The following is a 12,450-nucleotide window of genomic DNA, read 5'->3' as shown; positions in this document are numbered from 1 at the left end:
TAGTATTGTCTAAAATTAGGATATTGGGTTTGTTTCTGAGACCTAAACATATGTTTGGTGAGGCTAAGAACATAAGTAGTTTATTTTATTATACTAATTGATCCTGTTTTTGCAAGTTTGGGACATAACATTTAATCACAGTTTAGTATTATGAGAGCAAGCTTGATGAGCCTCTGTCCTACATGCCTTCACACTTGCACTTTTCCTTTGGTATAGTTGTGAGGGAGAGTTCAAACGAATTTGGTTCAGTAGAACTGAGGGTATCTTGTCATCTCAACCCAGGCAAGCTGTTGTTACCTATAATAAGTGGAAACAAACCAGTTTCAAACAATTGTTTATGATGCTAGCTGAAACAAGCCAATCATTGTTAACATTAAACACAGTTTAGAATTTTGATGACCTGCCAGGTAGTGGTAGTCTAAAATAGGAGCAAAAACTTCTGACCTTCTCTTTGACACAGTGGCAGTGAAATGGGGGAGCATATGAGCCCAAGTCTAACTGCGTTTTGCTTGTGTCCAAATATGAAAACCATCTTCTACTAGGATACTATATCTAGCAAGGAAACCAAATCTTACATTGAACAAGCTTTTCCTAGATAACACGGACTATCTATCATTATCCCAATGGTGCCTCGACTTACGAATGTCCCAACATACTACCATTTTGAGTTATGACCAGCTCTGGCTGCAAAATTTTGCTTCTACTTGCGGCCGGAGCTTCAAGTTACAACCAAAAAGGCGGGGAATTCTAATTGCTAACAGTTGGTGGCGAAGAGGCTGCTTCTTTGTAGCTCTTTCGCCCCAGCAGTTAGTGTGAGTGCGATTGGAGGAGGCTTCAGACTGCCTGGTAAGGTGCTGCTTTCTACTTTTTAAAAACTGTTCTGATTGGGTTTTGCAGCATGGTTTTGGGCTGGGTGGTGGGATTATGTTTCAGTGCTGTGATGGGTCTTGCTGGGTTTGTTTTTTTGGGGGTTTTCCCCCATTTCCGATGGGTCTTGCAGGGTTTGTTTGTTTTTTTGGTGTTTTCCCCCCCCGTTTCCGGTGGGTCTTACAGAGTTTGTTTGCTTTTTGGGTCCCCCCCATTTCCGATGGGTCTTGCACGGTTTGTTTGCTTTTTGCTTTGCTTTTTTGCATTTCTGAAGGGTCTTGCATGGTTTGTTTGCTTTCTGCTTTGCTTTTTTTCATTTCCAGAGGGTCTTGCATGGTTTGTTTGCTTTCTGCTTTCCTTTTTTTGCATTTCTGAAGGGTCTTGCATGGTTTGTTTGCTTTCTGCTTTGCTTTTTTTTTTTTTTTTTTTTTTTGCTTTTCTGAAGGGTTGTGCGTGGTTTGTTTGCTTTTCTTTCTTTCTTTTTTTCCCGTTGCCAGAACAGATTAATCACGTTTCTGATGGGTCTTGCACGGTTTGTTTGCTTCTTGCTTTTTTTTTTTTTTTTTTTTTTTTTTTTTGCATTTCCAAAGGGTCTTACATGGTTTGTTTGCTTTTCTCCCACCCCCCCACCACCCTGGTCAGCCAGAAGGGATTAATCACATTTCCGATGGGTCTTGAAGGCTTTTTTGGGTGTGTGTGTGTGATTTTTTTCCTTCGACCAGAACAGATTAATTGCATTTCAGTGCATTCCTATGGGAAATGGTGCTTCGACTTATGACCATTTCGAGTTACGACCGGAGTTCCGGAACCAATTAAGCTCATAAGTTGAGGCACCACTGTAGTGGTTTCTGGAAACAGACCATGGCCTTGAAATTGGAACTGGATACAGAAATGTGAAAGAGAAAGAAAGAAGAGTGATTTTGCCAACAACAACTCTTTCTGATCAGTTGCTTTGAAAAGACGTGTGATACCCCCTTGCAAATCCCCATGGTCTTCATGGTTTAACTAATCAAATAAACTTGAGTTTTAAACAATTTGAAATTCCCGAGAAGCTACTATTTAAGGTTAATAATTTAAACAATAATTTGGGTCCAGAGACTTCAGAATTTTTGCATTTATAGCATATAACTAGAATTGGGATTGGTAAAATGTATAAAAATCACATGAATATACCTTTTGCCATTATCTTAGGCTTCATCTAACAGCATTCCTCTGATGTAATATGTAGTCGTATATACTGTACAGAGAAACAGAAATGGTTATTGATCATCATGTATGATGCCGTTTATCATTCAATAGAATAAAAATGGTATTTCATATTTTCTGTCAAAAGGATATCTACTCATATTTCCTCAAAGCACTTGGGGCTCTAGTTCTTAGACTCCCTATAGTCTACCTTGATCATTTGGGACTGTGCTTCCTTCAAATCCCAACAGAAATGTAAGATTATGTAGAGGAAAGTAATTTGTAAAGTAGTGTAGAAGGGAGCTAGTATTTCAAAGTAAAGGGGGAGGAAGTGCTGCTCAAGGTAAGGCTTTTCCCCATTAATTTGTTTCTTTTATGCTTTTATAGTTTGTGCAGAAATCAAAGAAAGGAGTAGAAATAAAGGAGTGCCTGAGAGGTATCCTGTAGCCTCTTGTGTAGGATTACCAGAATCTTTTGTTAAATGTGACTTTTAGACTCCAAGGGTTATGGCAGGTTGCCAATAAACTAGCTTCTATTTCTGTTTCTTTTGTCTTATGGCCTGACCTGAGAATGCTCTACTGGCTGCAGTTAATATGATGGGGAAATAAATGACGTCTAAACCTAGATGCGATTGTTTAATACAGTATATGTGTCTTGCTTTGCTTTGTGTTCATGAGAGCGAGAAAAAAAAGTCATATTCTAAACTAGGCAGGATAGCTGCATCCACAAACAATTTCAGCAGATTGGTTTTTGGGCACAGCAAGCACTTATTTACAGTACATCTTTCTGAGGCCCTAAATGTGAACTTTCTGACTCTGAATATTGTGGTGTTACTGGAAGTGCATTACTGTACATTCACCATTGGCAGTACTGGATTCCTTAGAGCCTTGTTTCGCTGAATAGTTTGATTGTTTTTCCTAATTCAGTATCTACACTTTCCTTTTGAATACATTTGCATGGAGGTCTAACAGTTAACGGTTGTGTGTTTAGTGTGTGTATCAGTTTACAAAACTGAATGATAAGCAGTTGGTTTGGATCAATGATGATTTTCTGGGTTACCTGAATGTGTGCACATGGTCACCCCTGTACTGAAATAACTAACATATGTGATTTCCTAAGTGTTTTGGATTTCCAATCTTCTGCAGTCCTTTTAAAAACTGTAATTCTTGTCCGTTATATCTGTCAACAAGGGATTGATGTGGATTCAAAATGGTGTGCACTGTTCATCTTTCTATTCATGTTCCCATGGGAACAAAATGTAATTGCTCTTGTTTCCTAAAAGAAACGATATGAACAACATGTGAGAAGCCTGGTAGGTAATCCAACAGGCTGGAGCATGAAACTAATGCAAACATTTTGACCTCTAATGTGTGGAGGCTATAATTGTATTCTTAGAAAACATGGAAATAGATCCATATTTTGGTGTACGTAATAAATCCGGTGGAAGGGGACTTTCCCACCTCCTTTGCCCCTCTGCAGCCATTTACCTCCTAAAAATGCTATACAGGGCTGAGGGATTGTGATTAATCAGGCTATGACGTAGGGGCCAAGGGGGAACTTGGATTCCGCCCCACCCCCAAATTGTATGGAAGTACTTTCCATTAAATAGCTCTTACTCAGTTTTCAAGGATCCCCCCCCCACCTTCTTCAGTTCTTTGCAGTACAGCCTGTTTGGTTCAGCAATGTCCTAAAGCATGTTCAGAAGGACTGCCATGGGGTGGGGACAGCATTTGGAGATTTGCTTTTGACAGGACTGCTGTATATACCTAAAACCATATTCCAGAACAAACATTGTTTTTATAGACTGAATTATATCAAAGTTTAGTATTTGTTATTTGTCAACAGCACCATGTCAGTTCTGAATTTTGATCTTCACTAAACTGTTGTAATCATATTAAAACCCTGTGCTTAAATTTTAAACACAAAATGTCTCAGATAAGCATGTTTTTATATGTAAAAAATGGTTCCTTTAAAACACACACAAAGGATACATTTCAGCTTGTTCTTCTTTTTTATTGTTAGTTCTTCAACAATATCTGTTGTTTCTGTTGCTTAGAAAGTTGTCTCTCCCACCATCCTAAAATAATTACTTATCATGCTAATTCATAATATTTATGAAGCTGAGTCATAAAGATTAACTGATTTGTGGTGAAGTGTCCCAGGAGATTTTTGGTGTGTATGAGTGTGTGTGTGTTTTTCAAATTAATGATGTGGCAAGTGAACCATAATACTAATTGGCATTAATGAATGTATATCTTTCTATCGTTTCAAAACTAGAAAATGACAGATGGCGAGATCTCAGCAGGAAGTGCCCCCTTCAGATTGAGCAGCCAAGCACCAACATTTGGGACTGTTTGCCCGATAAAAGCGAAGAAAGCTCCATATGGCAGAGAGAGGCAGCTAGCACATGCTCAGTGACTAACTTGATCAAAGACCTCAGTCTCAGTGACCACAATGGCAACCCCTCAGCACCTCCCAGCAAACGGCAATGTAGGTCACTTTCCTTTTCTGACGAGATGTCTAGCTGCAGGGCTTCATGGAGGCCTATAGGGTCAAAGGTTTGGACTCCCGTAGAGAAGAGGCGGTGTTATAGTGGGGGTAGTGTTCAGCGCTACTCCAATGGATTCGCAACCATGCAGAGGAGTTCAAGCTTTAGCCTTCCTTCCAGGTCCAATGCTCTTTCCTCATCTTGTGACCAGTCTGGATTTAGCAACAGATTTGGGTGTCAGCCATGCCAAGGAATGAGAAGATCGGCCACACATGGACAGACAAGCGATATCTGGGGAAATGATCACAGCTCTGAAGAGATTAGCAGGGTTGATATCCAACGTTCACTCTCCTGTTCCCATGATCAGATTTCTTTTTCGGAATATTGTCTGCCCTCAGCAAATAGCACACCTGCCTCAACCCCAGAGCTGACAAGGCGTTCTAATGGGCTCTCCCGAAGTCGGTCCCAGCCATGTGTCCTTAATGACAAGAAAGTTGGAATTAAACGGCGGCGGCCTGAAGAGGTAAAAGAGCAAAGACCTTCACTGGACCTTGCCAAGATGACCCAGGTAAAACCTGATTACATCACTAAGGAATGATATAGTTAGGCCAGACATTTACAAAACACACAGGCCATTTATTGACATAAAGACAGTGTGCTGCGCTGTTGAGTGTACACTGATATAGACAGGAGATAGTTCTTGTCCCGAAGACATACCTGTTTAAGCCTCCTTTCCTTTCATATTGTCAGATGTCAAATAACTTCAACTCAGTCCTGCTGCAATGAAAGTATGCTTCCTACAACTAAGCAAAATGGGCTTTTGTTTGCAGTATGTAATCTTACATTGCATAGAACTGCAGAGGGGATGCTTTCAAGCAGGTGCTGTGGAAAGGAGAGGAAACCTCAAGGGCGCTTAGTGTTCACCTAATTTCTGTGTGAATTCTCAAAGCTGGGATGTTTTCTAGCTTACAGAGCACTGACTTCAAGCAGCATCTTGCCTTCTGTAATTTTCCACTTCATTAATGCATTTCATTTTCAGTTGCACACAGAGGGCAAAACTTTCCCCTGCAGTGGGGGATCTCAAATGTGTGCAGATGAGATCAGAAGTGCTGTCAGAGAGGATGTTGTGCCACCGATTTCTTAACTTTTGGTCTCCATTTGTGGGATAAATGACCTTTAAAAGGTGCACAACCCATAACAGTGCTGCGAAAGGCCTTTCGGGGAAAAAACAGCATCCTAAACCAGTGTCATTTTCTTATCCAGTAATGAAAAATTTATGATTCAGCATTTCTTCTTTCAATAATTTTATAGACATATACTTGTTCATGGAATAATGACAACTTTGGGTTGGTTGGAGATGAATTTGGGTTTAAAGATCTGATAGTTTCACCCACACCATTGCCCCCAGTAAGTTATTAACTTTGCTTCCTTGGCATAATTCCCAGCTTTTCTTTATTGCTGTTTGCCTGCCAAAAAGCTTCAATGCCCCACCCTCCGCTTAAATTTCCACTACCTATAATACTTTTCTTAACATTGATCATATTGGCAGTATGTGCTTCAAACAGCTGTTGTACCTCCATGAAGATCCAATCGCATCTTCTTGTGTTTAGTGCCTTGGATTCCATTTGTGTTTGGGATCCCTCTTAGTAAACGGCACCAGATGTTAGCAGGTACTCTTGTGCTTTTGCTAGTACTGCTGCTTGGAAAGCAGCAATTCATCCTTTATTTTCCCTTACTTGACATAGTTTTTTTGACAGCAGAAACTCATTTTATTTTGTATAAGAACACAATGTTTTACAATGTTTTATAACTCTGTGGCCAACAGAATAAATTCATTTTGTTTTGTAGCTGAGAATTCAGTTTGGCAGATTAAAAAGGGTAAGAAAATAATGTTTAGGTGACTTCAGGGGTAAATGGTATGTTACACAGATCTGCAGTCCTCCTTTGAAAATATGTGTCAGTGAAATGTAATATGCTAAACTGGTTTTATTAGCTAATAAACTGGATAGGTAGTAAAAACAACCTTATTATATTTTATGAGTCCCAGGTTGAAATCTCACAGCTAGCATCAGTGAAGGCCTTTTCATTTTCTTTTACTTGTGGAAACAGTTCAGAATATGTAGCTATCTATATTTCAAGTCAGGTCCATATGGGCTGTTTCATTTGCTCCAGTCTGGTATTGAAGGTGGAGGATGAAAGTCAAAAGTGCAAAAAGGACCTCTGAATGAAACAAACCTTGGTTTAGCATTTGGCCAGCAGGGCTCCAATTACATCATGCCCATGTTAAAGCCATTAAAACAGAAAATGAGAATATCAGAATTGCTGTAAAAGAACATGATGTTTCAGAACAGTTAAGTATGAAGAATTCTGCAATCACATGTCTGTCCTGAATGTAGTTTCTGTAGTTTTCACAAGTGCCACTTTTACAATGTTGTTTTAGCATTTTTAATGTTCAGGAGGTAGTTCACATACAAACAAGATCACAGACTGCTCTCTTAAGAAGGGGGAAACTAGCTGAGACATGGGGTGGTATATAAATCAAAACAATAACAATATGGCCATTTTTTGGAGCAAGCGCATATACAGTATATTCATTAAAATAAAGCTATTGGAAGCTGTGAATTTGATTTGGACTAGTGTGAGTGCACATGGGCTTCTCATGTAGGCCAGTTGTTCTGATCAGAATTTCTGAGCTACTTCTTCCCTGAATGCAGTGTGAAAAAGCGGTGGCTTTGATTGGAGAAGCAATCCTTAGAGAAAGAAATATTCCGTTCTCCCCACACTATTCGAATTTGATCAGAAGTCCATATGTTTGAGACAAAATGCCTGTAATTGTTTCTCCTTGTAAGCATAGTATTCTGTTTCTGCTTTACGTCCTTGTTCTGAGAATTTAGGTAAGTGGTGAGCAGCTTCAGTGAATCTGAGAACTAGCACCTTCTGTCAGTGTTGTTGTTTTTTAAATGGTGCCAAGCTGGGGGCTCCAGAGGTCACAGAAACAGCCTGAGGGTACATGTGTTCTATTGGACATGAGTTTTCCTCTCCTTATCTAGATATTCCCCAGAGTGTCAATTCTTCCCCTAGTAAGTTTACTGTGTTGTTCATCTGAATTGAAAGTACTAACATATAAATAAAAAACTAAATGAGAAAGACTGGAGAAACTACTGTGCTAATGATGGGGTACACAGAACAATTGTGTTCTATGTACTGTTTTTACAGTCTAGATACACTTTGTATTTGAAGAGATCCCCAAAGAGCAATGTGCTATATTTGGCAAGGGTGGAATATTGCACAGTATGTTCTGCAGTATAACAAAGTACAGTGGTACCTCGACTTAAGAACTTAATCTGTATTGGGACTGCGTTCTTAAGTTGAAACGTTCCTAAGTCGAAGCACTATTTCTCATACGAATGCATTGAAAACCATTTAATCCGTATCTGCTGTTTTTTGTTCTTAAATCGAGGCACTGTTCTTAAGTCGAAGCATTAGTTCCCATAGGAACTAATGCAAAGCCGGTTAATCCATATCTACCAGTAGGGGTGAATTTTTTAAATTTTTAAATTTTTCTTCTTTTGACCTAAGGTGAACTTAGGTCAAAAAAGGGCAGGAAAGTTTCTTTTTCTTCTTTCTTTCTTCTTTCTTTCTTTTTCTTTTTGTTCTTAAGTCGAGGCTCCATTCTCAAGTCGAAGCAACTTTTTGAGAACGGAGCCATTCTTAACTCGAATTGTTTGTATGTAGGGACGTTCTCAAGTCCAGGTGCCACTGTACCTGCTGTGGAAGACAATACAAAATTGCTCTACCGTATTTTGTGACAAAACAGTCTCTCTTGTGTGGGTGAGCTAAACCATCTGAAAGGACAAAGTGAATAAATTATCCCTAAATGGTACAGTACATCAGAGTCCTAAAAATTCCAACATGATGGAATTCTATGAGGAGGCATTCTGGTAAAGCAGACTCCCATATAATTATAATTATGATCAGATTTTCTCATCAAACAGTACTGCTTTAATTAAATGCAAAATCATCAGTCACATTCTTCTAATTTATACTAAAAGCATTCTTGGTAATGTGCTCTGTAAAATACCTTTTCTTAAAACTACCTTAGGGAGGATCAGAAAATATATCTTTAAAATTCTATAAGAATGAAGATTTAAGAGTCTGAGGGAAAAATGTTTAGAAGGTGTGGCTTAAGAGAGGTTATGGTTGAAATGCTAAATGAAGAGAGGAAAGGGAAAAAGGAAGCAGTTGCTTAGCTTTTAAACAAAAGCTCCAAACTTAATTATATCAGTTTAATTTATTAAGAACTGGATTATTATCCAGTTAGCCCACAGTAGGAATTCATTGCCATTAGAAATCTCAATTTCCAGAGCTGTCGCTGACCTCAGCCTTGAAAGCCAGTGTACACACAAGGAGGACTCATTTGCCCCGGGCAAGTGGGCCATAGTCTCTCGTCCTCAACCCACCATTCCTGCAACATGGCAATGACAATGATGATTGCCTACCGCTTGCTGTACATAATAAGTAGCGGGATCATTTAAAAGGAAAATATGAGCTTGTGCTCTGCAGTTAGATACTATATACGTGCCAAATTTAAGGAGACAGGGTGACTAGCAGTGACCAATTGTGACTGTCAAATTACTACACTGTCAGAGCTAATGTAGGAGACTACTCAAACTGTGTCAAAAACTACACTGCTGTCTCTTGGGCTATTGAGCATGCACAGCTTCTTGATCAGGAAGGTATTTGGCTGTCTGAACTCTTGATTTGACTCTTATGGCAAGTCTACTTTATTATTTGTGTGTTTTAAACGAAAGCATAACATTCAAAGGCTGTGTGGCTGGGTTCAGAAGAGAATCATGCTTCCTGGAGCACCATGTTACATATTTTAACAATTGCCATCATCACCAGTACCATCATCAACATTGAGTGAAGCTCCAGAGGCCCCCTCAAAAACAGGAATGAAAAAAGAGGAGCAGAGAGGTTCACGTTGTCCTGCTATATCTACACAAATGCTTTTTGTGTGTGTCTCAAATATGCACTCTAAATGGTCTAATATGCAATGGATGTTTAAAATTAGATGCATTTATACCATAACATATTAGCGTTATCATTTATACTGCCTTGACATTAACTGGAATGACTCCTATGCAGAACAGCGTTATCGTAAAAGAACTTTAAAAGTGTGTTTACTTAGTGAAAGCTCACACTGCAATGATGTTAGATTTTTCTGTTTTTTGATCAGAGTAAAATTGCCTTTTCTGCTCTTCAAAGGGTCACTGTGAGTTTGAACCTACTGGTGTTTATACAGATCAGTGAGATTCTTAGAAAGCAGGGATTGTTTCAGAAATGAATGGGTTCTGTATTTGTTCTCCTTTTCCAATTGTTTTTGTAGTATAAATATACTTGTTCACTATGTCCATTTTCATTTCACTTTCCATTTTAACCCAATCTGAATTTTTACAAGTTTCGTCAATTTGTATAAGTTTAATAATTTGTTTTATTTGCAAAGCTTCATAATATTTTTGGAGCTGTGGTATCCCTAATCCTCCCTTTTGACCCTGTCTGTATTTGACGCTATTTATAAATCTTATCTTCTTTCCCTTTCCTGCAATAAAATTTTCTGAAACATTAAGGATATGGAGAAAACATAGTAAAACATCCCCTCTGTGTCCCCTTATGGATCACCCAGATTTTAAGTCTAAAGAAAAATATGCACAATTTAAGGAATGGAAGCAAATTGGAATATATAGAATTAATGACTTATTCAAGTCAGGGAAACCACTTACTATCAGGCAAATAGAAGAGAAAACAAAGCAAATAAAAAGCAATTGGCTACAAATAAAACAAATAAGTTTCGCTACTCACTTACAACAAAAAACTGGCCTTCTGAGAACGTTAACTGAATTCGAACAATATTGTATACAAAAAGATAAAAATAAAAAGAGAGGATTAACCTCACTAATATATAAAAGCATTATTGAAAAAGAATATGGAAAAGGTGGAGGATCTAAAACAGTGCGGGAAACAAATTTAAATATTAATATACCTGAAGAAATTTGGACAGGAATCTGGAGAAAATATCCATATAAATCTATTTCAGCAAGTGCAAAAGAAACGGTTCTAAAGGTAGTGCACTGTTGGCATCTATGCCCTACAAAACTACACAGAATTAATAAAGATATATCTGATAAATGTTGGAGGAACTGCAGACAAAAGGGAACTCTGGCACATATGTGGATCTCTTGCCCCAAAATAGAAGCTTTTTGGCTGGAGGTAATTAAATGGATAGAAACACTGACTAATCAAAAAATAGAAATTAATGAAACATTATTGTTATTTTCATTATTCACGGAGGGAAATGAGAATCTACAATATAAAGAATTAATTGCAAATCTCATAGGTACCGCAAGATCTGAAATAGCTAAAAATTGGAAAAAAGCCCAAGATCTCTCACTGCAAGCATTCACAAGGAAAACTGGAAGCCATTATTAAAGTATGCCGATAAAATAGAGACATGTGGTTTGAAAAGAGACTTAGATTGTTGGTCAATATTTCTTTAAAAGGTGATGAGGAAAGGTATATATGTGATTTGGAGAAATGTGGGGAATAGTTTTGTATTTAATATTTGTAAAATGGTCAATTGTCTTTTCATTCTTTAGAAATAAAAAAAACTTGGAAAAAAGAAAGAAAGCAGGGATTGTGTAAAACAATGCAACCACAATATTAAAGACAGCAATCCTTTTTAAAGAAGCCTGGCATGTAGAAGATGAAAGAGGAGGCACATGACAGGAGTGAATCTTGAATCTTTATGGGGTGTTGTTAGAAAGAAAGACAAACGCCTGGAATGACCTATGACCTACGAGAGATGCAATAACAAAAAGAGTTTCTGTGGATATGTTGGAAATAAGACTACAGTATTAATAAAATGAAGGTGGGCTAGTACAAGACTATGGCAAATTGTGTACTGGTGGCAGATGGTAGAACTATTCATCTCATATTTCGCCTCCTTCTACAAGGGAAGTTCTACTCAACACATGATGATATAAGGGAGGACTTTTTTTCTTTTCTTTTTTGCAAACCCACTGTGTTTGATCTTTGAGAATTCCTGGAGAATAGGTCAGGTGCCCGAAACCTGGAAATAGCTGATTTTTTCCCCATTTTCAAGAAAAAAACAAACCCAAATCTAGGATATTGTAGACCATTCATCCTGATACTGATACTGGACAAAATTTAAGAGCAGATCAAGAAGCTTTCACTCTGTCTGCATTTGGAAATTAATGCTTTTGTTTGTGGGGGGGGGGTGTTTAAGAGTCAACATGGATTTCTTAGGAACAAATCACATCAGACTTCTTTTCCTGTGGTAGAGTTACTCGTTTGATAGATGGTGAGAATGCTGTGATAGTAGCACAACTTGCTTCAGCAAATAATTTAGTTACATTTCCCCTTATATCCTTTGGTACAATGGTTCTGGACACGCTCTCTTAAGGACACCAACAAATTAAAATACATGTAGAGAATAGCAACTATGATGGTAAGGAGTTGGAAAAATAAAATCCTAAGAGCAAATGTAAAAAGAGATTGGTACGTTTAGCCGTTCATCATCATCATCATCATGTGCTGTCAAGTCAATTCTGACTTGTGGTGACCCTTTTCAGAGTTTTCCAGCAGAGTACTCAAGAGTGGTTTACCATTCTCTTCTTCTGGGGGCATCCTGGGGGACTGTACAGCTTACCTCACAGACTGAGTCTACTCACAGGAGGCCCAGTGGGGAATCAAACTCTCAACCTCTGGTTCTGTAGCCAGATACCTAAGCCACTGAGCTATCCAGCCAACGTTAGCACATGATAGCAGTCTTTAAATATCTAAAAGGATGCTGTGCAGAAAATGGAGCAGACTTGTTATTTGCTGTGCCA

At 38.3% G+C, this 12,450-nt stretch overlaps 1 protein-coding gene across 9 annotated transcripts in view; it reads left to right on the top strand.

Moving 5' to 3' along the window:
- Window positions 1-12,450, top strand: part of FAM53B (family with sequence similarity 53 member B) — a 145,036-nt gene that overhangs the window by 59,361 nt on the left and 73,225 nt on the right. For all 9 annotated transcript variants that reach the window (XM_020791508.3, XM_078391197.1, XM_072995422.2 and 6 more), the window contains one exon: window positions 4,330-5,108. In XM_020791508.3, coding sequence (XP_020647167.3) covers window positions 4,330-5,108 — 779 coding nt within the window. The remainder of the gene's footprint in view (window positions 1-4,329; window positions 5,109-12,450) is intronic.

The sequence above is a fragment of the Pogona vitticeps genome, chromosome 3 (genome assembly GCF_051106095.1).
Source record: "Pogona vitticeps strain Pit_001003342236 chromosome 3, PviZW2.1, whole genome shotgun sequence".
Taxonomy (NCBI): Eukaryota; Metazoa; Chordata; class Lepidosauria; order Squamata; family Agamidae; genus Pogona; species Pogona vitticeps.
This window is presented reverse-complemented; position numbering and strand designations above follow the sequence as displayed.